The sequence below is a fragment of the Equus caballus genome, chromosome 4 (genome assembly GCF_041296265.1).
Source record: "Equus caballus isolate H_3958 breed thoroughbred chromosome 4, TB-T2T, whole genome shotgun sequence".
Taxonomy (NCBI): domain Eukaryota; kingdom Metazoa; phylum Chordata; class Mammalia; order Perissodactyla; family Equidae; genus Equus; species Equus caballus.
In genome coordinates, this window is record NC_091687.1 from 24,320,060 (window position 1) to 24,345,498 (window position 25,439).

General features: G+C 36.8%; 1 protein-coding gene and 1 long non-coding RNA gene across 5 annotated transcripts in view; one reads left to right on the forward strand and one right to left on the reverse strand.

Annotated features, from left to right (window-relative positions):
- Nucleotides 1-12,680: 12,680 nt before the first annotated feature.
- Nucleotides 12,681-20,850, reverse strand: SEC61G (SEC61 translocon subunit gamma). Of its 2 annotated transcripts, none has more exons than XM_003364770.5 (4): nt 20,522-20,850; nt 18,466-18,564; nt 16,670-16,772; nt 12,681-12,851 (listed from the first exon to the last, which is right to left on the reverse strand). In XM_003364770.5, exons 2-4 carry the CDS (start codon nt 18,557-18,559, stop codon nt 12,842-12,844), a joined length of 207 nt encoding a protein of 68 aa, XP_003364818.1. In that variant the 5' UTR covers nt 18,560-18,564; nt 20,522-20,850; the 3' UTR covers nt 12,681-12,841. The 2 variants fall into 2 exon arrangements, with proteins under 2 accessions (XP_003364818.1, XP_070120549.1); XM_070264448.1 differs by having other exon boundaries at nt 20,517-20,591.
- LOC102150338 (uncharacterized) overlaps nt 20,556-25,439 on the forward strand; it is a 47,361-nt gene continuing 42,477 nt past the window's right edge. The window contains exon 1 of one of the 3 annotated variants that reach the window (XR_290111.4): nt 20,556-20,707. This is a non-coding gene — a long non-coding RNA (uncharacterized lncRNA). Of the gene's footprint in view, nt 20,994-25,439 lie in introns of all 3 variants that reach the window. The other 2 variants (XR_011437769.1, XR_002807375.2) reach the window with 2 other exon arrangements.

Sequence of the window (25,439 nt, forward strand, 5' to 3'; positions counted from 1 at the left end):
ATTTGGACCACCATGAACCATTATGAGGAAGACTGTCTGACAAAACTCATTTGCATTATGATGGGAGAGATAAAACTTTCAGTTGTTCAACAACTGAGATACTATTTTTTTGTTATAACAGTTATTCTCTGATTAATCAGTATTCTATATTTCTATCCCTACTGTGAATGAGTTCTTGTTTTGTTTTATATTTCCTAGTTGATTATCTTATACATAGAAAAACTATTGATGTTCTTCATTTATAGACAATCTTGTAAATTTACTCATTTCTATTATTAGTATGGTTTTTCACCTGATTCTCTTGTGATTGCCATTTGGATATGAGCCAAATAATGTGATTTGTCTGTTCTTTTTGGAATAACACATATTTCTGTTTCTCAATTTATGGAATTCCAGAAATTCTACAATAATTATAAAATAATGGAAGAGATGAAGACTGTCTTTGACTTGTTCTTGACTCTGTTGAAAGTGTCATGATGTTTCCCACTATTAAATATGTTATCTTAAAAGAGACATATATTCTTTACCATGATAATTTTGTACCAATTTTTTTTCAAGAATGGGTATTGAATATGAGAAAATTATGCACATTGTTTTCTTTTGATCTAATAATAAACTGTATTCATTGGTTTTCTAATATTAAACTATTCTCCTATCCCTAGTTGGTCATAGTAATTCCATTCTTGGAAAACAATGCTGTCTTCAGTTTACTAGTTAAGGAATTTATGCATCTATATTTTAGTTAAAATTTGCAGCTTCACTTCTGGGTTGCATGTATTAAGTTTTACTGTCAATATTATTTTGAGTTTCATTGAATCCCATCTGTAATCTAGTTTGGAGTCAACTTGTTCCCTTCTTGTGGCCCACGGATAGTAAATAGTTGGATATTTTGAAGTAACATAAATAAAGGTGAACAGATTCTTCTCCTTTCTGCATAAGAATTTGACCTTCCCTGGAGACATGATAAAGGTAGAATGCCAACTAGTTCCTAGGTAACACTGCTTATGTTAAAACTTAGTTATTGAGATGCATCTGGACTAGAAGAATTAGAAATACTTAGGAAATCATCTATTTAGTTGAGTATTCCTAGTCACTACCACTGGGAGTAGTGATTCTTGTAATTGGGTATCTCTCTCACATACCCTAGAAGTATGCCTATGCAAATATTACAAAAGATTTTGGCTCCTGTGCACGATGAGGCTTTCAAGCCACAGGCTCACTCAGCTCAACCAATGAGTGTCTCATCTCTTTGCACCTGACAACAAAAACATACTTACCAGGTGACTTTATGGGCTATCGCAAGGAATACCACAGAAGAGAAACAGTCATTGCCATACTGATGAAATGCTGTTTCCTGTCCTATACCTTTCGAAGTGATTATATTGCCAGGAGTGGCCTATGGTAATCTTGTGAGTCTGAATGTTTAACTGAGCTTCAGAAGACCCTTTGATGTTCAAAGACTATCATGAACACAATGCCCTTCTTCACCAGGATCTTAATGTAGCTCACTACTGGAATAATTACAGATCACGTTGATGATTTTAGTTTGGTAAGTACAGCACTTAGATGTCTTAGAGCATGAGTCTGCTTGCTGCCTCCTTCCATGCTGTCAGTATACGGTGGAAGCTGATCTTTGTGTTGGTTAATAGTTGCTCCAACTCACATTTCTGCTTCTCGTGGGAAGGCTTTCACTTACTCCTGTCTGGAGTTCCTGTCGTAGCTGCCTTGAGAAATGCCCATCACTCCACACTGACAAGAAATTAACCATAGTTATTGTCAAGTCTTTATTTGATAAGCTTAATGTCTGAATCACTTGTGGTTTTATTTTTATTGTCTGACATACCTCTTGGTTGTCAGTCATTTGATCTTGTTTCCAGACACACCTGGTGATTTCGTTTGAATGTCTGAGTTTTCAATTTAAATAACTATATTTTTGCATTTATAGAAATTCTATTGGGTATTTTTCAAATCTGTCTTTTTTATGTTGTTTCTTTCTTTGATTATAATGTCTATTCCTTCTTTTACATTTACAATTATTTAAAAATAATTTATATATTTTATTTATTTTTTTTCAGATTGGCACCTGAGCTGACAACTGCTGCCAATCTTCTTTTTTCTTTCTGCTTTTTCTCCCCAAATCCCCCCAGTACATAGTTGTATATTTTAGTTGTGGGTCCTGCTAGCTGTGGCACGTGTGACGCCGCCTCAACCGGCCTGATGAGTGGTGCCATGTCCGCGCCCAGGATCTGAACCAGTGAAACCCTGGGCCACTGAAGCACAGTGCGCGAGCTTAACCACTCGGCCACGGGGTCGGCTCCCAATAATTTATATTTTAAAATTAATTAATATCACACTTAGTTGACTTGTTCAGATTGTCTTTTATTTGAAGTTCTTTAAGTACCATATTTTGGATTGTTTGTTAACACTCCTTTACAATGGATAATTTCTTTGTGTGGTTTATTAATTATGATATGCTAAGTTGTACCATGGAAACAAATAATGTCCAAATTTAAATGTTTTAAAAACTCATATCCATTAAGATGCAGATGTGCTCCATATGAGGGCTCAAGATTGCATCTTCCTTACCAACATATGCTTCCACAATCAATCACCATGGCAGAACAAGAGAATTAGAAAGAATAGCATACAAGTTCTTAAATCCTCCCAGCAAGAAATGACACATGCAATTTCCACTCACATTTCATCAGCCAAATCAAGTCACATGGCATTCAAGGAGATGGAGAAATGCATTAATACTGAGTACCTAAATGAGGAAAACCCAGAAATGTTGGTGAGCAGCCTTAGGAACGACCACCTATGATGTCTAATGTTTTAGTGTGAGGTCAAGTTTTGAGAACCGTTTTCATTGTGGACACACTCTACCCAATATATCTGAGGTGTCCTTACAGAGAAGATTTGTGTTAATTTCTGCCTGATGCCCCAAGGATTTTTATGGATATAACCAGTTTTTGTGTTAATTTTTCAGCTTTGGTTTCCTCTACTCACTAATTATTGACTCCATGCCCCTTGGTTGATCAGGTTTAGAGCTTCAATATTTCACTGGACTGTTTGCCTGGAAATTTTAGACCTATCACATGAAAGATGCAGCAGTCTCATTTTCCACCTCCACCTTTCCTATCTGTGTACATATTCAAACCCCAGCCTCTAGACTTTAAAGCGTATATCCTGTCTGATGTCTTCATAAGCCACTGTAGCATCACTTTGCACACTTAGCATGCTTTAAATGAATATCCTCTTTATGTCACTTGATAGTTCCTGGATACTTTCAAAAATTTATTAAAATATAGTTCACATTTTGCCTGTTATTTAATCTGCCATGTTCCCAGAAATGCAAGCGCTGTGTACTTGTTTAATTGTAAATCTTCTCTACAACACTGTAAGTATCACAAAGACAGGAACCTTGTCAATTTATGGACTCTATCTCCATCTTGTTTCCCGGGGCTCAGTAAATGTTTGACAACTGAGAAATAAATAAGTATTACCACTCTAGAGTAGTGGACAGTGTTAATGAAAGCAGCCATTCAGTTTTTCTATTCCTGTACAAGTATGACTCTCATCCTATTAACAAATATAATCTATTATTCCTCCCTTGTATCTAGGCTGGTCCTGTGACTTGCCTTGTCCAGTAGCAATCAGTGGAAGTGATGGACTTCCAAGGACTTTCAAGTCTATGCCTGAAGAGGATTGCAACTTTTACTCTTATCTTGAAGCTCAGCCATTTGGATGTAAGAAAGTCCAGACTACAGTACTAAATAATTGAGACCACAAGGAGAGAAGCCTTGTAGAAAGAGAAGACACCTTGGATTCCAGCCCCCACCAAGCTTTCAGCTGAATGCATATACATGAGACCTTAAACAAGATCAGCAGGATAATCGTCCAACTGAGTCCAGCCAACCCAAGAAACTGTGAGAAATAATAAATTGTTGCTGTTTAGGTGATCAAATTTGGGGATGGTTTATTACATAACAATAAATAATTGAGACACAGCTAAAAATCAGTAACTGAATATGCCATTGAAAGAGACAGTGGAGAACTGGACACATCTAAAAATTATAATTTTTAAGGAAAAATTCCAGAAAGCAAATTACTGTCTTTAAGATGACATGACTAAAAGAAAAAATTTTAATTGAATTAAGAAATTTTGACAGTTTTAAAAATTGCTTCTAAAACTCAGATATATTGGTATTTGGAGACTGGTCTCTTGGTTTGAAAGGTGAGCACTTAATCATTTTGACTTTGCCAACTGGTTTCAGAAAAGATTTGCTGAATTTGAGGTTAGTTTTATTACATGTACACCACCTCTCAGTTCTATACAGTGGAAGTAGAAGAATATAACCTATAGATTTCTGGCTGAGGAAACTTATCAAAGGCTTTCTTTCCACATTCAAATGAGTTCAGCTCTTTAGTGAAATCTAGCATTTTAAAATAAATGATACCATTCCAGAACTGATGTCAAACAAAGGCATCAGCAATAATCACCATGAAGATTCTAACTTTTCATGCTTTTGGCATTTCATAACTTCTGACTGTAAGTGTTAGAGAAAATGGAAATTCAAAATTGTTAACTTATTACAAACGTGAAATAATACATTTTGTATTATAGCACAGTAATTTTTATTTTATGAAGGTCCAGATAAGGGCAATAAAGCCATTTCCATGCATTTCAAAAGAACTGTCCAAAAGATGTGCCAGGTGTGGAAGAGAGCAACTTAGACAGAGGCTCAGCCTGAACATACAGCATGTCTCAGCTCTGCTCTTGGTGACTGCTGTATTTCTGCAAAGGTTGTAAAAAACAAGGAACTTTTTCTCTAACCTTAACATTCTTTATTTGATCTTGTGGAAATAGACTACATTTATCATCTGTATCATTTATGTTGGTGATTGCTTAAGCATGAAATAAGAGAAAAGAGGAGGAAATAGGGCTTCTACTCACTGTTAAGCACATGTTAATGATGTCCCTACATTCTGTGTGAACTTGTTTGCATAAAACTTTTAGTATTAAAATAGCTCTTCCAACAGTTCTTCTGACATTATTCTTTTATAAATCATCACCTAGGTAATTATAGCCTATTGATGAAAGAAATCTATTGATACTCTATTTCCTTTTTATCTAGTAAAGGTCACAATAAATGAAGCTGGTTATTAAGTAAATAGCAAATAAATGCTGTAATTAACGTCTTCATCTGCACATACTACAGAGGGGAGAAATAAAACTCTAAATATAGATTTAAAATGAGTTTAAGATAAATGTAAAAATATTGTAGTATCTTGAGAAAACATGACATAAATTAAATTCAGATGGCTCTTAAGTGATGGGTTTCAAAGTGTGGACAATTTTTCATTACTACTGAAAACTTTTACTATTAGTCCAATAGTACGCTGACACTTTTCTACTGGTTTGAATAGTAGACATGGAAGCTATATCTATGTAACACTAAATAACTGGAAGAACAATGAAGGATAGTACAAATGTTCTTTCCTTTATCCAGATAGTGTCACGGTACTGGATGCTCCTTTTCTCTCTGACTTAAAAACATTCCAATTCCCCACTACTCTATCATTGGACTTTTCTTCTCTTGCTACACCCAAAAAACTTTTTATCTTGACTTAATTATTAACCGAAAATCTGGCAGCTATACACTGTATGTGCGTGTGTATGCATGCGTGTGCGCACATGCACATACACACACAGCAATTCTGAAGCTCAAACTCAATTAAAGTTACACTACCAAATCATGAAAAGAAGCAATGTATTTTCCTTTAAAACAAAACTATATTCAGTAAATAGAAGCATGCAACCCACAAGAGTAGGCAAAGAACTATGCAACTTTTCTTCTAGAGCAGTTTGTGCTGTTTCCTCCAAAGGCAATGAAATGGTCTGCAGATATTGGTGGAGCTCTCCCTAGGTGGTTCCCTGGTGTGGGTCAAGAAGTGCTGGCCTCTGTCTGGTAGGGAGCCTCATTCCACCCCCTTCCTCCCACCAGGTCAGATCTCCTCCCTCCATGGCTCCCATCCAACTCCTCTAGGATTTACCTGCTGCTTCCCAAATCCAAGGCCAGGTGAAGATGTATAGTGATCTTCCTCTATGTTCCTACTCTCCCTCTGGTTTGATTGTAATGTCACATACTCTGTGCCTGCCTTTCCTCAAGATTTACCTTTGATTCTCAAAAAGCCTATTTTATAAGTTAAAAAAAAACCAACAAACTTGAACTTTGACTTTGTATAGCTCTTTTTAGTCTCTTCATATTAATTCCTTCTCCTACAGAGAATGTGCTGTCTCTGACTAGGACAAAAGTAACTTTCAAGTGATCAGGTATAGAAAGCATAGTGATAAATATTTCTAGATATTTTCTTGTTATAATACTTCACTCGAAGCAAAGTGCTAAATCCAGGAAATTTTGAACATCAAAACACTTATAAATCCTTTAAGACACCTACCGTACCTCTAGTCTCTGCTTTCCAAAATTTAATGCACCTTAAAAGGTTCATCCCCAATACAATGTTCTCAATGGAATCTCTCTCATTCCCACCACATATACACAAATAACCATAAAAATTTTATTATTAATACTCTAATAAATGCCTCTAACTGCAAGAGTCAATGGGCTCTTGATAAGATTACTCCTTCTCCATCCTCTATCCTTGCTCCTCAAAGTAGCATTAATGTCTTCTGCAATCTGTTAGAAATGCAAAATCTCCTCATCCCACACTTCCTGAATCAGAATCTGCATTTTAGCAAGATCCTCAGGTGATTCATCTTATACGAAAGTTTGAAAAGCTCTGCTCTGTAGCGCCCCCCCGCCCCCCACCCAGAAGAGTGAAGAGAAGTCTCAGAACTCTGCCTGCTCTTTGCAAAACCCCACCTCCTTCCCTATCCAATTCCTATTGCCTTGCCACCTCTCTCTAGAAAATAAGGGCAAAACTCATCAAGCTCTTTATCCCTACTTACTTACTTCCAAAGACCAAAACTCTCTGACCATCCCTTAAAAACTGCTCTCTAATCCCCATGAGGTTCTGTCTGTATTTCTCTTTTTCTGATCCCATCTCTCACCCTTCCTTAACTCTGAAACGCTTACATTCTGCCATCTGGAATCCATGGTCAGTTATCAGCAAATCCCCAACATTTTCTTATCTCACAATATTTCCTTCAACCTTACGCTGTTCCAACACTATTTAGCCTGCAGCCCTGTCCATGGCGATTTCTTTCCTTCTCCCATCCCACTCTTAACACTGGGACTGGAGATGGAGTAGGTATACTCCTGTTCCTCCATGCAGCTTTGAGATCAATCATCTCAAAATTCCACTCTTCAGCTTTCAAACTCATACCATCAATCAGTCCCACTCACTGCCCTTCTTAACAGTATCATCTACAAACTCTTGAGTCATTCTTCCCTCCCACCTCATTCCTGGAAGATTTTAGTTCCAGGCTTGCTGTCACTCTCTCCACTCCAATTTCTGCTGTAATTCTTAGTGATCTTAATACTCACAAAGGTAATCTTTCCAACATATTTACTGCCCAGTTGCTTGACTTTCTCATCTCCAAGGATCTGAGTCTTCACTCTACCTTTCTTACTGATTCCCATGGTCTTTCCAATGTTATAACTGGCCATTATGAATAACTACAACTCTGAGAATTTGAATTCAAGCAAATTACTATTCAATCACAAACTCCTATCTTTCTAGTTCATTCCCTCTAGCACCTCAATTTCAACAAACTTTCAACCACTGGGGGACACAATCCTTTGCCCCTCACCTAGCTCTTCTATTTCTTACCCAGCTTAAATTTCCGCGGTACATTACTACGTCACTCTCTGACATGTACCTTCTACTCATCTATTTTTTCCTTCATCTCTGCACTTGGAAAAACTTGAATTTTATACTCACTCTTTCCTTTTATTAGAAAGGATAAGCCACTGCCACTGCTTGGGCAGTAGATACCATCTCTTCTCACTCCTGTATTATAATTTTTTTCCCTTCTCTCCTGGACCATTCCTATCACCATAAAAACATTCTTGTTTCTCTCATCTTAAACAAACCCTCTCTTGACCCTACCACCATTACAACCACCACCCTTCACCGAAGTCTCAAAAGAGTAGTTGTCTGTAGTTTTCTTATATTCCTAGCCCCTCAGTGTTTTTGAACCCACTCTAGTCAGGCTTTTATCCCAACATTACTCTAAAACTACTCTTATCAAGGTCACAAATACTCCCCACATTGCTAAATTTGTCCAATCTTGGTCTTTATCTTATTTAACCTCCCATCAGAATTTGACTCAGTTGATCACTTACCCCTTGAGCACTTTTCTTCACTTGGTCCCACAACTCCACAATGCCCAAGTTTTCTTCCTATCTCACTGGATTTTCCTTTTCTGATTTCTTGGAACATTGCGGTTCCCCTGGACTCTATTGGTGGACTTTTCTTCTCTTGTCACACTCACTACTTTGATGATCTAATCCCTCCCAAGGCTTCAAAAACATCTTTACCCTGATGATTTCCAAATTTACATATGTCTAGCCTGAGCATCTCCTGGAAACATCAGACTAGTATATCCAACTGCCTACTCTGTATCTATACTTGACTCTCTAATAAGCATCTCAAACTAACATGCCCAAAACCAAACTCCTGATTATCCTTCAAAATCTACTCCTATCCTAATCATCTTCATTTTATTAACTGCAACCTCAGAGGCCTACATTCATCTGTGAGCGATTCTCCAGGATTTGTAATCGTCACAAAGGAGATATATTTTGACGTCTATTTGATCTTCAGGTCCTTTAGGATTGAAATACAAAGTAAAATAGATTTTTTTAAGTCGGCAGGGCATGACTTTCAGTTAGAATTAATTCCTCATAGACAGGAAAAATAGATAATGCATTGGTGGATGCCTTAAAAATGAACCTGAATTTCAAAGATTTTTATTTTACTGACCTCCACCACCCTCTACATGTTTACCTGAGCTGAGCATTTAATAAACTCAGTGTGATAATTGTACAGTCATAAGTACTTTAGAGGTGCCCCTATTTAGATGTGGCCGTCCATGTTATTGAGTAGTTACGTGAGAGTCATACCTACCCAGTCACACATTTTATCTACTACAGAAGTCATAATACAACTTGTACTGTATTGTAATACAACCTCCAGCTCTGGGTTTCAGCTGGAAGGATGAGCTGTGTGGGCTGGGCAGTGTTTCTCAATCTTGACCAATGTTAATACCATATAAGAGCATTGTCAAAAAGAACAGAATCCCAGGCCCAATACCTACAGATTCTGATTTAGTAGATGTAAGCTGGGGCCCCAGAATTCATATTTCTGACAAATACTAGGGTGAGTCTGGGAAAATTTGGAAAGAACTGATATGTGAAGATGAGACTGGAGAACCCTCTATGACTCCAACAATATTAATAATAACAATAAACAGACACAAAAGGTACAAATGTTAAGCGAAATTGTCAATATATTCAGAGATATTACCATTAAGAATTATGTCCTATCATTAAGAATACCCAAAGATACCATAAAAAAATGAAAATGTCTGCCACAGACAGAAGATATGCACGACACAATACCGGAGGATATGGAGCAGGAAAGTCTCTTGTCCATCTGGTGGGGGTAGGAGTCGGCACAATGTCTTCAGAAAATGACAGGCATTACTAAGGTTAAGCACGGACACACTTTAAGTCTCTAATTTTACTCATACTTAAGTATGAGACCAACAGAAACATTTGTACAGGTACACTGGAGGACTTGTACAACCACGTTCTTAGCAGTGTTATTCATAACAGCAAAAAAAACTTAGAAACAACCCAAATATCCATCAATAGTAAAAGGAGCAAGCAAGCTGTGGAATAATTTTACAATGGAATATTACACAGCAGTGAAAATGAATGGACTACAGCTATGTGTCAAGATTTACAAATCTCAAAAATTCCATTTTCAGTGAAATAGGCAAGTCACAGAAAAATACAAACAGCATGCTTCCATTTATATGAAGCTCAAAAACAAGCAAAATAATATATTGTTTATGCACTCATATATATAGTGTACAACCTAAACGGAACACCCAAGTGGGATGGTGTGATGACAGTGGAGGGATAAGAATTGAGGGTATATTTTGAAGACTACAATATCTACATTATTTATTTCAGAGTTATTCTGAGGATCAACAGAGAAGGAATAATTTTAAAACTATAAAACCTTATATATAAGTATCATCAATCCTATAAAGCACATGCTCCAATCTCTACTAGTCAGTCAACATTTGTGATACTATTCATTTAGAAATTCAACAAGTGTTTGGTGGAGGAGAATGCAAATATATTTTTATTAAATCGTAATTAGTGAATTGTCTGATGTTCTATTTTAATGGGCTTTACTAAGTCACGGAAGAAAGACTGCAGGAGTCTTTTCTAGGTGTCTTATTAAAAACCTACAAAATAGTGCTACAAGCAAGGTTGATTAAAAAAAACAAGGTTTACTGGGAGCTCAAAAATTGTGCGGGAGATCTGCACATACACGACTATAAGAGTGGTTATGCAGTGAGCAAGGTTAGAAGTAGAATAAGCCTTGGCAAATGAGACAACTGAATCCAAGGAATCTGGAAACCCACCCAGAAGAGACTTCTTCTAGAGCACAAAATTATGACCAGTGTGTACTTAAGAGGTAGAACTCAGCTCATTTTAAGCAGGAGCCTTCTGACATGAAGTGCTCACTTAAAACACAAAACACCATGGTGCCTCCTGCACTCAGATTAAATACCTCTCCCTCCAGGCAGAACTTTCCTAACAAATGGGAGACAAATGTCCCAAGAGGAGCAGATTTTGGAGTAAAGCATTGCTTTCCAGCAGTAACAAAGCAAGTGGAATAGGAACCAGGCTTTGTTTCCTACCCTTTCCCATCAAGACTCTGTCATCCTGTCTGTATCATTAGTATCTCCCTCCCTGAAGTGTCGTTCTGTTGATTTTTTTTGTTATTAGAGTAGATTTTAGTCTAGTGGACCAGGTGGCCAAGCCCTTGCTTAAAAGAAAGTATAGGGGTTCATGGAAATTGCAGAACTGCTATAAAAAGGGCATTAGTATTTTTTGTTACAGGCATTTAGACAACAGAAAAGTAATAATAACTTTAAAACCTTGCTGCTTCAAGTGTGGTCCATATATCAGCGGCCATCGGCAGGGAGACAGACATGCAAATTCTCAGGCCCACCCAGACCTCCTGAATCAGAATCTCTGGGGGTAGGACTCAAGGACGTTTTAAGGAACTCCCGCAGATGATTCTTATACTTGCTGAAGTTTAACAAGCACTGTTTTATGACACAAATACATTAGCTCTTAGATAGGGAGTATGGTTAATAAGAAAAATCTATTTTTTCCCATTTAAGAACTCAGTTGTTGAGTGTGAAGGTTATTCTGCTATCACCACAGTTGTTGGTCAGCCATCATTTTACATGTATAAATGCAAAATATTTGAAGAATACCTTACCTACCTGTGTGTCAAGTACCAGTAATTCAGTAAAATAAAAAATGAGCAGCCCAAATGTGCGCTATAAAGAGGGATTCATAATTATCTTCCACCAAGAAAATATTAATGCTCAGAATCGTTTTATCCTTACAAGAAAATATACACTTTACCAGAAGCAAAGCCAAGTCTACATTTTAGAATAATTTCTACAAGTACTTTATACATGCATATATATGCACGTGTGTACAAGTATGTATACGTACATGTTTTGTATATACATATACACGTACACATATGCACAAATTTCAGCCCATAAGGAGCTAAATATCTGTAAAATTTGGCTATATGGTCTGCTTAAGATTCGAGATGGCCAAAGCCATATTTCTATTTCCTCGAAGACACTACGTCATGCAAGACCGGAAAGCTATCAGCATTTCAAAAATAGGCAGAAAATGTTACCATCACTATGAAAATAGACTTTGCTCTCTGCACCATGGATCCCAAAACCAAGGAATATTGCCAACCATACCGTTTAGACATCTGCCTACCTTACTCACTAAGAATCAGAGGGCATTTACCAAATGTATGCTAAGTAATTTTCAGAAATATACTAGAACTTGGGAAATAAAGTTCAATAACTAAACTCTCAATGAACAGATTAATAAAATAGTTTTATTAAGGAGAATAAATTGACTCACCTGGCTATTACTACTTTTTTAAAAGGGGTAAGATGATAAGGCCCCTTTTTATCTCACATTCAATTACCAGTTAATTCTTTACAAAATTCAGAACTCCACTGTTCATGACAGTGGGACTAATCAGTTCATCTGAAGAAGACCTCTCACCTTGAAGTTTGAACCGTGGCTCTCAGGAAGCTATTTGCAGTAGCGCCTAAACTTCTCTAGGAGCTCTGACTACCTGTTTACAGTTTGAGAGCTTTAGGACAAAACTCCTATCCTCCCCTCAAACTCGATCTTTCACTGCCTTTACCATCCTTTACTTGCTCTGCTTCTTCTTCCATGACAGGAAAATGTTTAACTGATAAAGGTACTCAGAAAGTACAGTATCTCACCATGCTCTTTAACTTCTCCTATAAACCAAAATATGAAGGATGGAAGGAAGGAAGAAAATAAAGGAGGGAAAAGAACTCTATTTCCTATCATTAAACTTTGATAAATATCTGTGATAGAAAAAAGAGAAGTTCGTTTATTCTGAAATTATTTTAATTTAGAAACAGAAAACATCTTGGAAGAAAAAAATTAAAGAAAACCACAAAATATATAGGCAAATTTTCACTCCATGAGCTTCGCAAATCCTCACTTATTCACCAATCCCCAAGATGAAAAATGCTCTTCTAAAAAGGTATTCAGCCACCACTGTAAAAGAAAGAAAAATGGTCAATTTTAAGCGTATATAAGATTTTAATAATAATAATTTGAAATGAAATATGCTGTAATTTTATGGAACCAAAACCAGTTATTAGAGAACCACACCTACATTACCCCGAGACAGCATAAAAGAGAAGAAACTGAACTTTAAAATCTTGGAACTGAAAACATCCTTAGAGATGATCTGGCTGCTAGAACAGACTTATCTTAAAAACTCAGAATCCCCAGTTGGGAAACGTTTTTAACAGTCTAACATCATGTCTTTCTGAATAAGATGAAAAATATGAATTACATAATGGAATGGTTAGTTGAGAAGTTTTTCAATTTGATGTACAATCACCAGTTGAAAATAAAGAATACTAACTAGCATAATAGTTCTTAACCACTATATCTTACTGTAATCACTCAAAAACCTGGCTTAATCATAATGAAAACAAAAATCACCTTTTCTACAGAAGTTTCTAAGTTTCTAAAGCATAAACATTAAAATCGTATACTGAAATATACATTTAGAACTGTGATGTTAAAGAAAAGAATAATTCCATTACTAGAAGAAAGTAAAACTCCTGAACATATACTTTAATGCTAAGTATTTTAAGAACTTATGTTATTAAATTGCATTGCTGTAACTAAAATATCCACAACAATAAAACTCCTTTAATTTAAATACTATGGATATTAATTTTGACTACCATAATTGTATAGAAGAGGAAAAACTTTTATCACAAGGAAAAAAAGTGATAATTCAGCCTAATAATGGAGAAGTTTCTGGTTTTATTTCATTTGCTATCATCTCAAACTGATTTAAACAGTGATTTATCCTCTTTGAAGCAGGAAAAAAACATTTCTTTCAGTTTTACAGCTATCATGACATGTCATGAAAAGAGTAAGTTTTCTGATAGTTTTTCTCACAAAATGTTTTATTTGGCCTTCATTTTAATGTAAAAACTATCTAAAGATAGATTTTTAAATCCTTAAACATTGAAACAATTTTGGTACTGGAAGAAAAGTTTTCTAAGCAACTAGCTTCTAAAAGGCACAGTTGAACAATCTCTGCCGGTAAGGTTGGGTGTTTGCTATGGAAAGCAGAATTAACAGAAAGTGAATTCTTAATATTTGTTTCAAAAACCTGCTGGGAACAACTGGACTACTGGATCTCAATCCAAAAAGGATGTGCTAAGAGTGCCTTGTCCTAAACAGTACTTTAGGCCACAACTTAGATAATGAAATAAAAAATATTCTAATAAAAAATTAGGATAAATAATAATGTTGGATAGATTACAAACTCAAAAGCCTTCCATAAGGGAATCTAGCAAAAAGTAATTTAACAAGAATAATGTTCCATTCTTAGGCTAAAAACAAACCATCCCAACTGTTTAAACAAAGGCTAAAGGACATTTATTGTAGCAGTTATTTGTGAGAAACTGAGGATTTTAGCCGATAGCAATAAAACACCTGGAGTAGGCATTTGATTCTAAATACTGGGTTTTAGGAGGGCTAATGAAATGCAAACTGGACTGTGAAGTGAAGAATGTGACTCTGAATGGGGAGTGTTCTCAAACTGAGCCAGAATGAGAGATGGGTATACAACAGTTAAGAATATAGGCTCCTATGCCAGTCAGCCTGGGTTTTATATGCTGTTCTACCACTTACCGGCCAAGAAACTTGAGTAATTACTTACTCTCCATGTCTCAATTTCTTCATCTATAAAATGGAAATAGTCATGCACTGCATAAGGACGTTTCAGTCAATGATGGACTGTACATACAACAGTGGTCCCATAAGGTTAGTACACATAGCCTAGGTGTGGAGTAGGCTATACCATCTAGGTCTGTGTAAGTACACTCTATGATACTCACATAACGATGAAATCGCCTAACGATGCATTTCTCAGAATGTATCCCCATCATTAAGCGACACATGACTACAATAACAGTGCTAACTTCACAGAATGGTCATGAGGATTAAATGAGTCGACTCACATAAAGCAGGAACAGTCCAGGGCACACATTAAGTGCTCAACAAATGTTAGTGAGATTATTATTAGTATCAAGACCAGCACAAAAAGGTACAGAACTTGAAGTCATTCACTTAAGTCAACAAATACTTATTCAGTGATTTTAATGGGTACATTGGACTAGATTTTGTAGTGTGTGTGTAGTCTGTGCATATATAGAATATATACATATACACACACACACATAGAGAATATATATATAAAAACAGATTTGCCTCAGAACTCATAATTTAATGTGAAAGACAGATCACATCAATGAGCCAAGGCAGACAGTAACATCCGGTGAGAGAGAGTTAAAGATATAGTGCTAAGTGAAGGCTGAGGAAAAATGTGAAAAGCGGTCATACACCAAAATAATGTTCCCAAGAGTAAAACCAAGAACAATGAAGGGTGTTACAGGAAACAAGTTTCATATCAGTTAAACCTGTCTGACAATAGAATGGGAAGCAAGAAGAGCAGATGCACTGAGCTGTACAGAAAAGAAGGGACTTCACAGAAACTCCACCCCATCTCTCCTGTTTACTGATTAGGCAACTATAGCCCAGAGACAGAGAGTCTCAGGTTTCCTAATTCTACTTCAGGATTCTCTCTATAATTCCACGGTTCCAGAGTTGGTATTTCTCACTGATAATATAATAGAAATTTCTGACCTGACAGAGATTTAAGAGACTTGATCCTTTTTTATGATCCTAAGATATCCCTTTGTGGCACTTCTGCTTAACAACTATGATAACCAACTTAAGAAATCCATCAGACAGTACTCATTCAGTCATTTGTCATTTAAAAGACAACTTCCACCAGCATGCATAGTAAAAAACCTGGTGTTTAAGAGATTTATAGTTTACAAAGCATTTCTAAATAACTGCTTCAAACCGCCACATCTCATAAATTGAACCTAATAGATATTACTGTCTCCAAATGACAGGTAAGGCTCAGAGATTAAATGAACACAAAATCACAGAGCAAATGAGTACTGCAACTCATACTAAGTCTTTATATCAAACCAAACTGCTTAAGACTACTCTACTTGCTCATTGCCATAAGGTGTCCCAATAACATAATCAATCAAAAAGCAAAAGCATTTAGGAAAGCATAAAGTAATCCTAGAGTTTCTCAGTCTTTTCTCCTCCTCTCTAACATGCCTAAAGGTTAAGATATCCTCCCTTTAGTACAATAGCTCATTACAGTAACAACAACTTCAATTAAAGTTCTTACGCAAATTATTTTTTTAGTTTTTCATGCTTAAGTTATTAATCTTTACTATACCCCAAGTAAGAACTATTATTCTTACTGAATAAACTGGGCACAGAGAAGCTAAGCAAATTGCCCAAAGCTAAGACAGCTATTAAGTAGCAAGAAAAAAGATTTGAACCTAAGCGATCTGATCCAGAGTTTGAACTCTATCACTATAGTGGTTTTCAGATGGGGAGCATTTCCTCTGCACTTTAAAAATGAACATATTAATATACCGTATAAAGATAACTTGGATTTGAATATTGGTTCTGTCACTGATACTTGCTTTGTCACATACTGAATACCTTTAACTCACTTCCTTGACCCTTTAAAATTTTATTTATTAAAGAAAATAGTGCCTATCTCACAGAGTTGCTACAAAGATTGTGTAAAATATAAAATCACTTTGAATTATCAGTTATCAGAAATTATGAATAGACTTTAGCAGCATTAGAGTCAAGAGACATATCTGCATATTAACCAGATAGCAAGCTATCAACTCAAATGGTTTCAATTTTCATTCCATCCTAGATACTATTTCAAAAGGTTTACTTACACAATGATGTTATTAATAGGAATATGGATCAATTTCACAAAAAATCCAATGAATCCCATTATAGCAAATCCTATTGCTGTTGCCATGGCAATCTTCTGGAATTCTGAATTTAAAAACACAAAATTTACATTATTTTTGGCACTGTCATTGCAATCATAGGGGGAAAAACTAGCAGTGACATAAATAAACTTACTGGTTTACATTTCAAAAACAAAATATGACACTATAGATAGTAAGTAAATTGACAGATTTTTAAATTTTCCTATTTTACTGATATTTAAGGAGACACAGAAATAAAGTGCATGCTCATGCTAGTGAATCCATCAACAAGCAGCAAAATATTTTATCTTCTTAGAAAATGACCAGAATACCAAAAAGAAACGAAAATATAGATAGAAGAAATATACAGTATTTGTCTTAAAAATTTTGCTAAAAATATTGATCATAAAAGCACAAAACATAAGTTTCTTATAAACTATAGGTCTACTGTCTTTGGTATTATAATGAAGCCAAAACTAAGGCGTGAAAAATCAAATTGAGTTGAGCAGAATTTTCTGTAAATGTTTCAGTCTCTGGTAATGTTTCTGTTTCCTCAGGGAAGCTCTCCCTGCCCTCCTGACTTGGTGAGTCCTATTATGTGCTGTCAAACTCCTTCTATGTCTCTTTCATAATACTTACTACAGCAGTAAGTAAAACTGATAACTGATACTGCTTATGACAGTCTTCCCTGAAAGATTTTAAGCTCCATATGAGCAAGGACTATTCTCTGTTTTATATATATATATATATACACACACACACATATATATATACATTTTTTTTTTTTAAAGATTGGTACCTGAGTTAACAACTGTTGTCAATCTTTTTTTTTTCCTGCTTTATCTCCCCAAATTCCCCCATTGCATACCTTAGTTGCAGGTCCCTCTAGCTGTGGCATGCAAGACGCCGCCTCAATGTGGCCTGACAAGTGGTGCCATGTCTGCACCCAGGACCAGAATCGGCAAAACCCTGGTCCGCTGCAGCAGAGCACATGAACCCAACCACTCAGCCATGGTGCCAGCCCCCATTATATATTTTTATACATTACGCTATATACAAAACAATGTATCATATTATATTCTCTATTCTCTATTTCCAGCTCCTAACTCAGGCAGCAGTCAATGAATAAAAGTAGGCAAGTTCTGGTGCACCTTTTAACACACAAATCATGATAAATAAGAAATTAAATTTGGTCTGGCCTCAGTGGCCAAGTTCACCACACTTTGTTTCAGTGGCCAGGGTTTGGTTCCTGGGTGCGGACCCACACCATTTGTCTGTCAGTAGCCATGCTGTGGTGGCAGCTCACATACAAAAAAAAAGAGGAAGACTGGCAACAGATATTAACTCAGGGCAAATCTTCCAAAACAAAGAAGTTAAAATTCCTAGGTTGGCAACAACTATGATTTCACATTAAGGTTTTGTTTGGGGAAGGAGAAGGGGAGCAGTAGCAGAGGAGGAAGGACTCCAAAAGACTAGATAGTAAAAACTCTAAAGTCATTAAATATGACTAAAGCCAATGTAACATGGAAAAGGAGACTGTAATAAGTAATCTTATACCACTTAAAATACATAAACAAAAACATTTATAAAGTGTACAAAATTTAGAAAGAAGTGACTGTTTAAAAGCAATAAAGCAAAATAAACCAATAAAAATATTGATGAAAGTAATGCAATGGTTACTAAGCAGGAAAATATTAATCAAATAAAAGGCTCAGAAAATGCAGATTTAATTTTTTCTCTCATTTTAAAGGTATTACCTTTTCTATCAGGTTTGGTGCATCTTTTAACCAGCCGAATCGAGTCCTTCACAAACTGCCGACTTGGCTCAACAAACTGCATTACCTGATCCATGACACCTGTTCAAAAAAACAGAAATGGAAAAAGATACTCCTTAGTATTATTTATCATATAGTAAGAACTTGCTCAGTTACATCAAAATGTATTGAAACCAGTCATGAATTCATGCCCGATACAGGTAATTCCACATCATAAAAACAAAACAAAACAAAACAAATACAAGCTCTAAACCTAAATTGATATTATTTTTGTGAACTCCTGCAAAGCATCAGATCAAAGGCAGTAAGAAAAACACAGGTCTTAGCCATGTTGTCACCACTGACAAAGGACATATGCTCTTAAATATAAAAGAGCTATTGCTATTAAAAAGCTAAGCAATTAACAACACCTCCATTCCTTACCCACTCTACAGTTCTCTCATCGTTCTTGTTAAAGAACCAACAATGTTGGGATCCAACAAATATTTTCTATATTTTATTTTCAACTTCCCAGAAACCAGTGTCTAGTGCAGTGAGAGCCAACTATGGTGCTGCAAGAGTCTAAAGTAAAAGGGCCCGCCCGGTGGCATAGTGGTTAAGTTCACATGCTCTGCTTTGGCGGCCTGGGGTTTGCCAGTTCAAATCCCAGGCAGAGACCTATACACCGCTTGTAAGGCCACGCTGTGGTGGCACCATATATACCAAATAGAGGAAGACCGGCATGGATGTTAGCTCAGGGACAATCCTCGTCAAGCAAAAAGAGGAAGATTGGCAACAGATGTTAGCTCAGGGCCAATCTTCCTAACCAAAAAAAGAGTCTAGAGTAGAGGTAAATATGGATTTCAATTTGATTGTTCTAAACCATGGGTACACAACATTTTTATAAAAAGAGTGTATTTATGTGGGATAGATGTAACTATGAAATTTTCAAAACCACAAAGATTGACTAAACCAAGATCCAGAGTCTGAGAAGCTATTAGCTAAACTCCAAACTGTTAGGTTTGGACACACCTTTTAAGGAAACAGAACTATATATTTTATCATATAAGCTCTTTTGAGGAATCTATTACCCAAAAGAAATGTCATCCAATCTTAGCTTTGAGGGCCATTGGTATGAGAGTTAATGACGCCAGTTTATTACTTGTATTTTGCTGTATCTGTAGTGTTTCGACCGGTGGCCAGGCACATAGATACAATAAACTTTTGTTGAATCAACGAATGAATGCCATTGTGGTAGTCCAAATCTGTCTATGAACTGTAACCTCTCTAAGCCCCAGTTTCCTTACTTACATGGAAGTTGGAATAATCTATATGAAATACTTAAAGTATACTAGAAATTCTATAAACATTCTGGGCCAAGTATACTGGGTTCCTCGAAAAACATACTAATGCCTGTCTTCTCAATATTTCACTTAACTTTGTTCTTCAAATCCAGTGGGCTTAAATTTATAGAGGTCATGATTAAAGCTAAGGACCTTGTCTCCAGAAAAAAATGCACAATATACAAAACACCGCCCTCAGTGTCAGGGGAGGGGATCTGATAACCCACTATGATCTCTTATCTAGATTCTAGACCAATCATCCCACTTCACGTCACAGGAGTGGTAGCAGGGCCAGGGCTGAATACAGCTCTTCCAAGACAGGACTACATACCACCCCAGAGCGAACCCGAGGTGACCCTGGGCGGCAGGCCCCAGCTCTGATTACGGGACAGAAGAACCCGGAAGCCCCCGAGAAAGTAAGGGTTCACAGAGAGGTGGCCGATCCTTAGGCCAGAGATCTGGGCCCAGAAGGATCACAGGCCGTATAAGTCCTCTTCCTCGGGACCTCGAGGCAGCTGTCCCGGGTCTCTGCTTCCACACCAGGCTGTGCGGGAAGGTGGGCAGCCGGCCGGGACGGCCAGACCTGGTCTCAGACCCGAACGAGGGTCTCGCTCACTGGCCCCGCGGGAGCTGACCGGGAAGACTAGCTCGCCATTCCCGCCAACTCCTTAAGTCACAAAAGTTTCGCCCCATGTGCACCCGACCAAGCACCTCACCGGCTCGCCAACTCCGCGGACTCCAGAGACACGTAGCACAGGCGCAGACAGGCAGAGGTCCCCCGGAACCGGAAACCGAATCTCGGGCCTACCACCCACCCACTCCTCCATTCATTGGTCCTTACGCGGAGATCTCAGTGCGCAGGCGCAGCTCGACTTGCGTCTAGGGCGCGCTTCCCGGAAGAGGTGAGCTGAGATGGGAGGGGAGGCGCGACCTGTTGTGCGCTTAGCCTTTTACAGCTTGAGGGTTGCTTGTGCTGTGGTCCCTCGGCAGAGTGTCCAGTGACTCCCAGCCCGCCTCGCCTTGTTTACGTCCACAGTGAGAGGCCCTGGGGCCTTGCGGGACCTGCCCTCTTAAACCTAAGTAAATCTCCGCTACGGAGATTCCATTGGTGGGATGTTCTGTCTTGTAAAGTTTCTGTTTCCTGCGGTTCGCCTTGGGTCGTGTGCCTCCTGCCTGTCCACATTTTCTGTATGTCTTTAATTTTATTGGTCAAAATGGAGCTTATAGACGGTATAATGGTATTTTGACCGATCTAACGCGAAATAATATCCCCACCCCCAGACCTGGTCTTCCTCCGGCGTCACTCTTGAGGATATCGTGGAATTAAGGCCGTCATTTTGTGTATTATAGGTTTGGTTTGGGAAAGTGGGTATAACGTATATGTGTTATCTATGTATTTTGCTGAGAGTATTGTGAACCCAGACGTTTGATGATACCTGGCGAGCTTGTCAACGTGTGATGTTATGCTTTTAGAATGAACCATTCTTTCAAAAATCATTTATGGAATGCCTACTGCGTGTAACACTTTACTAGGTGCTGTGACTAGGTCAGACGTGTCAGACCCTCTTGGAGCTTATTATGGTCTAGTAAGGGAATTTACAGTGTAGGGCGGGGGACAGACAAGAAAAGAAAGTACAAGTTAATAAAAATGCTATATGGCAAATAGGGTGTTTTGAAGAGAGAAGGAAAAAAAGATGGTGGGATAAAGACAGAATTCTCTTAGATGGTCACTATAGGACTCTAAGCAGGTGACACATGGGCTGAAATCCTAGAGATGAAGAATTGTTCAAACGCACCCCAGTCTAGTTAGAATTTAAAAGTGACTCTTAAAACTAAGGCAAGGTATCTGTTATGAACACTGCTGTATATGTGGACGACCTGAAGTACAGTATATGGAGTATGTGTTAAAAACGTAGGTTCCTGCTTTCTAACCCACTGAATCAGAATATCTGGAGGTTTAGGAATTAGAAGTCTGCATTTTTAAAAAACTTAGGAGGAAGTTTTAGGTATTGAAATTTATACCTAAAAACTTTTCAGTCACCTTTGGAAAATATAAAGGAAGCATGTAATTATTTTGAAAACTGGCAAATAAAAAGGGTAAGAATCAAGCATTTATCCTGATTTTTCCTATCCTATCTGACCAAAGTCATTGATGAGGGGAAACTTCTTTTTATAAAATTATTCCAGTTAATAACAGCAATAAAATGATATTACCATTTTGCAATAGAATATTACAAAAAGTATGACTATTTTGTTAGAATATTACAATTTTGTAATAAATTAATGGGTTAGGCTACAAGTCAAGTGAACAAACATTTTCGGTAAAGGGCCAGAAAGTAAATATTTTAGGGTTGGAGTTCTTAAAGTCTTTGCTGTTGTAGCTCTGCTGTTGTCGTGCAAAAGCAGCCATAGGAAATATGTAAATCAGTGGATGTGACTGTGTTCCAGTAAAACATTATTTACAATAACAGAGGATCAGATTTGGCCCACAGGCCATAGTTTGCCAAGCCATGGTGTAGACAATGCTTATTAATGCCTGATGACATCACAAAAGAGAGATCAGACATGTACTTCTCATATAAGAACAACACAACACTGCCTGTGAAATGGCCTTGACAAGAACAAATGATGATGGAACCTAGTCTCTCATCAAAACTGTAGATCTACCAATGCAATATTGCTTGTTAATTATAACTCTTAGGTTAAGGAAATTGTGAAAAACATTGAGGTTGGAGTTATTGTAAGATATACGTTCTAAAAATTTTCATTTGAGACAGTAAAATTGGCACCCTACTATGATGAGAAAATTAACATGCTTCCTCCCTCCTTACTCCTCTCCCTACCAATTTCTGTTAGTGCTTTGGAATATTTCCTAAATGAGGGATGTTTCTCTTGATGAAGCCCACTTTAATTGTTTTAAAACAATAAAGTAAAAATTCTAAGAGCCCCCCACCCCACTGTTATTCACCATGATACTAGAAGTCTTAGCTAATGTCATAAAATAAGAAAAGGGTTGAGGGGAAGGCATATAAATTGAGACAAAAATAAAAACATTGTCGTTCTTTAGAGATGACATGATTCTCTATGTAGAAAATCCCAAAGAATCAACAAAAAAGTCTCCTGGAACTAATAACCAATTATAGCAAGATTGCAAGATACAAAATTAACATGTAAAAGTCAATTTTTTTCCTAGATACAAGCAATGAAAAATTGGAATAATAAATAAAATAAATAAAAATAAAAAATAAAAAATACAGTACCATCTTTATTAGGATCCAAAAAAGAGAAAGGGAGGAAAAGAGGGAATCAGGCTGACAGGTATAAATTTAACAAAATATGTACAAGATCTGTATTAGGAAAACTACAAGTTGATGAAAGAACCCAAAGAAGATCTAAATAAATGGAGAGATATTTCATGTTTGTAGATAGGAAGACTCAGTATTGTCAAGATATGAGTTATTCCCACCTTGATATTCAACACAATTCCTATTAAAATCCAAGCAACTTATTTTGGATATCAACAAACTGGTTATAAAGTTGATGGGACAACAAAAGACTAGCCAACACAATATTGAAGAAAAATAAAGCTAGAGAACTGGCAATACTGGGCTTCAACACTTACTGCAAATCTGCAGTAAGACAAGGTGATAGGGTGAAAGAATAGACAAATAGATCAATTGAGCAGACTAGAGAACCCAGAAAATAGACTCGCACAAATATAGTCACCTGCTCTTTGACAAAGGAGCAGTGGCAATTCAATGGAGCACAGATAGTCTTTTCAACAAACGGTACTGGAACAACTGGACATCTGCATGTAAAAAATGAATCTGGACACAGACTTTACACCTTTTACAAAAATTAACTCACAATGGATCATAGACCTAAATGTAAAATGTAAAACTATAAAACTTCTAGGAAATAACAAGAGAAAACCAAGGTGACCTTGGATTAGGTGAGGGGTTTTTAGATACAAAACCAATAGCATGACTCGTGAAAGAAAAAATAAGTATGACTTCATTAAGATCAAAAATTTCTGTTCTACAAAAAACGTTGTTAAGAGAGTGAAAAGACAAGCCACAGACTGGGAGAGAATATTTGCAGAACACATCTCTGATAAAGGGCTTGTATCCAAAATATACCAGGAACTCTTAAGACTCAAAAAATGATTAAAAAATAGGCAAAAAAACTGAACAGATACCTCACCAAAGAAGATATACAAATAAGTGTATGAGAGGGTGCTCAATATTACATATCATCAGGAAATTGCAAGTTAAAACAGTGCGATACTGCTGGATACTGATTAGAATGGCTAAAATCCAAAGCACTGACAATACCAGGTGCTGAAGATGATGTGGAGCAACAGGAACTTTCATCCATTGCTAGTAGGAATGTAAAATGGTACAATCACTTTGGAGAACAGTTTGGCAATTTCTTACAAAGCTAAACATAATCTCACTATAATAGCCAGCAGTCATGTTCCTTGGTATTTACCCAAATGAGTTGAAAATTTGTGTTCACAGAAAAGCTCGCACAGAGATGTTTATAGCAGCTTTATTTATAATTGCCAAGATGTAGAGGCATCTAAGATGTCTTTTAATAGATGAATAGATAAACAAACTGATATATCCATACAGTGGAATATTATTTAATGATAAAAAGAAATGAGCTATCAAACCATGAAAAGACATGGAAGGAGCTTAAATGCGTATTGCTAAGTGAAAGAAGCCAATGTGAAAAGGCTACATGCTGTATGATTCCAACTATATGACATTTTGCAAAAGACGAAACTGTAGAGACTCTAAAATGATTAGTGGTTCCCAGGGACCTCATGGGAGGGAGGGAGGGACGAATAGGTAGAGCACAGAGGATTTTTAGTGCAATGAAACTATTCTGTATAATATTGCGATGGTGGATATATGACAATATACATTTGTCAAAACGTGTAGAACTATACAAAGAGTGAACCCTAATGTAAATTACGTAATTTAGTCAATAATGTGTTAATATTGGTTACAAATTAACATTTAGAAATATTGGTTACAAATTAATATTGGGCACAAATGTACACTAGTACAAAATCTTAATAATAGGGGAAACCGCAGAGGGAGTAAGGGGAAGGTATTTTAGTTTTCTATACTTTATATTCAATTTTTCTGTAAACCTAAAATTACTCACAAATAAAGCTTATTAGTAAAAATTAAAAATAAATGACAAGACTCCAGGAGATGGAAAGAAACTAATTAGTTGTTCCACTGTTTTCTTTATGCTCTATATAAAACAACATTAGGCAATATTGAGACTCCTTTAACTCTCCCTCTACTGACAGACAGCCATTTTTTGTAAGATTCTGAGAACTATAGCCCCTCTCCCAAGACAAAATGGACACAGATGAGTTTGACCACAAACCTAGTTATAACCAGTTGACTTATTTAAAGAAAGCAAGAAGTTCTGGCCCCTATATTACATTCCCTGGGGCTTAAATAATGGAACATGATGAGATCCAATCACACTTTCTTTACATTGAGGCCTGGAGAATGTTATCAGCTGAATTGTGTCTCCCCAAAATTCACATGTTAAAGTGCTAGCTCCTAGTACCTCAGAATGTGATTGAATTTGGAGATAGGGTCTTTAAAG

Excerpts from the sequence above, each read along its gene's own strand:
- SEC61G (XM_003364770.5), bottom strand. The coding sequence starts at position 18,559 with ATGGATCAGGTAATGCAGTTTGTTGAGCCAAGTCGGCAGTTTGTGAAG. Across the intron at positions 16,773-18,465 it reads CACCAAACCTGATAGAAAAG|AATTCCAGAAGATTGCCATG; the intron begins GTAATACCTTTA and ends TTTTAAATTCAG.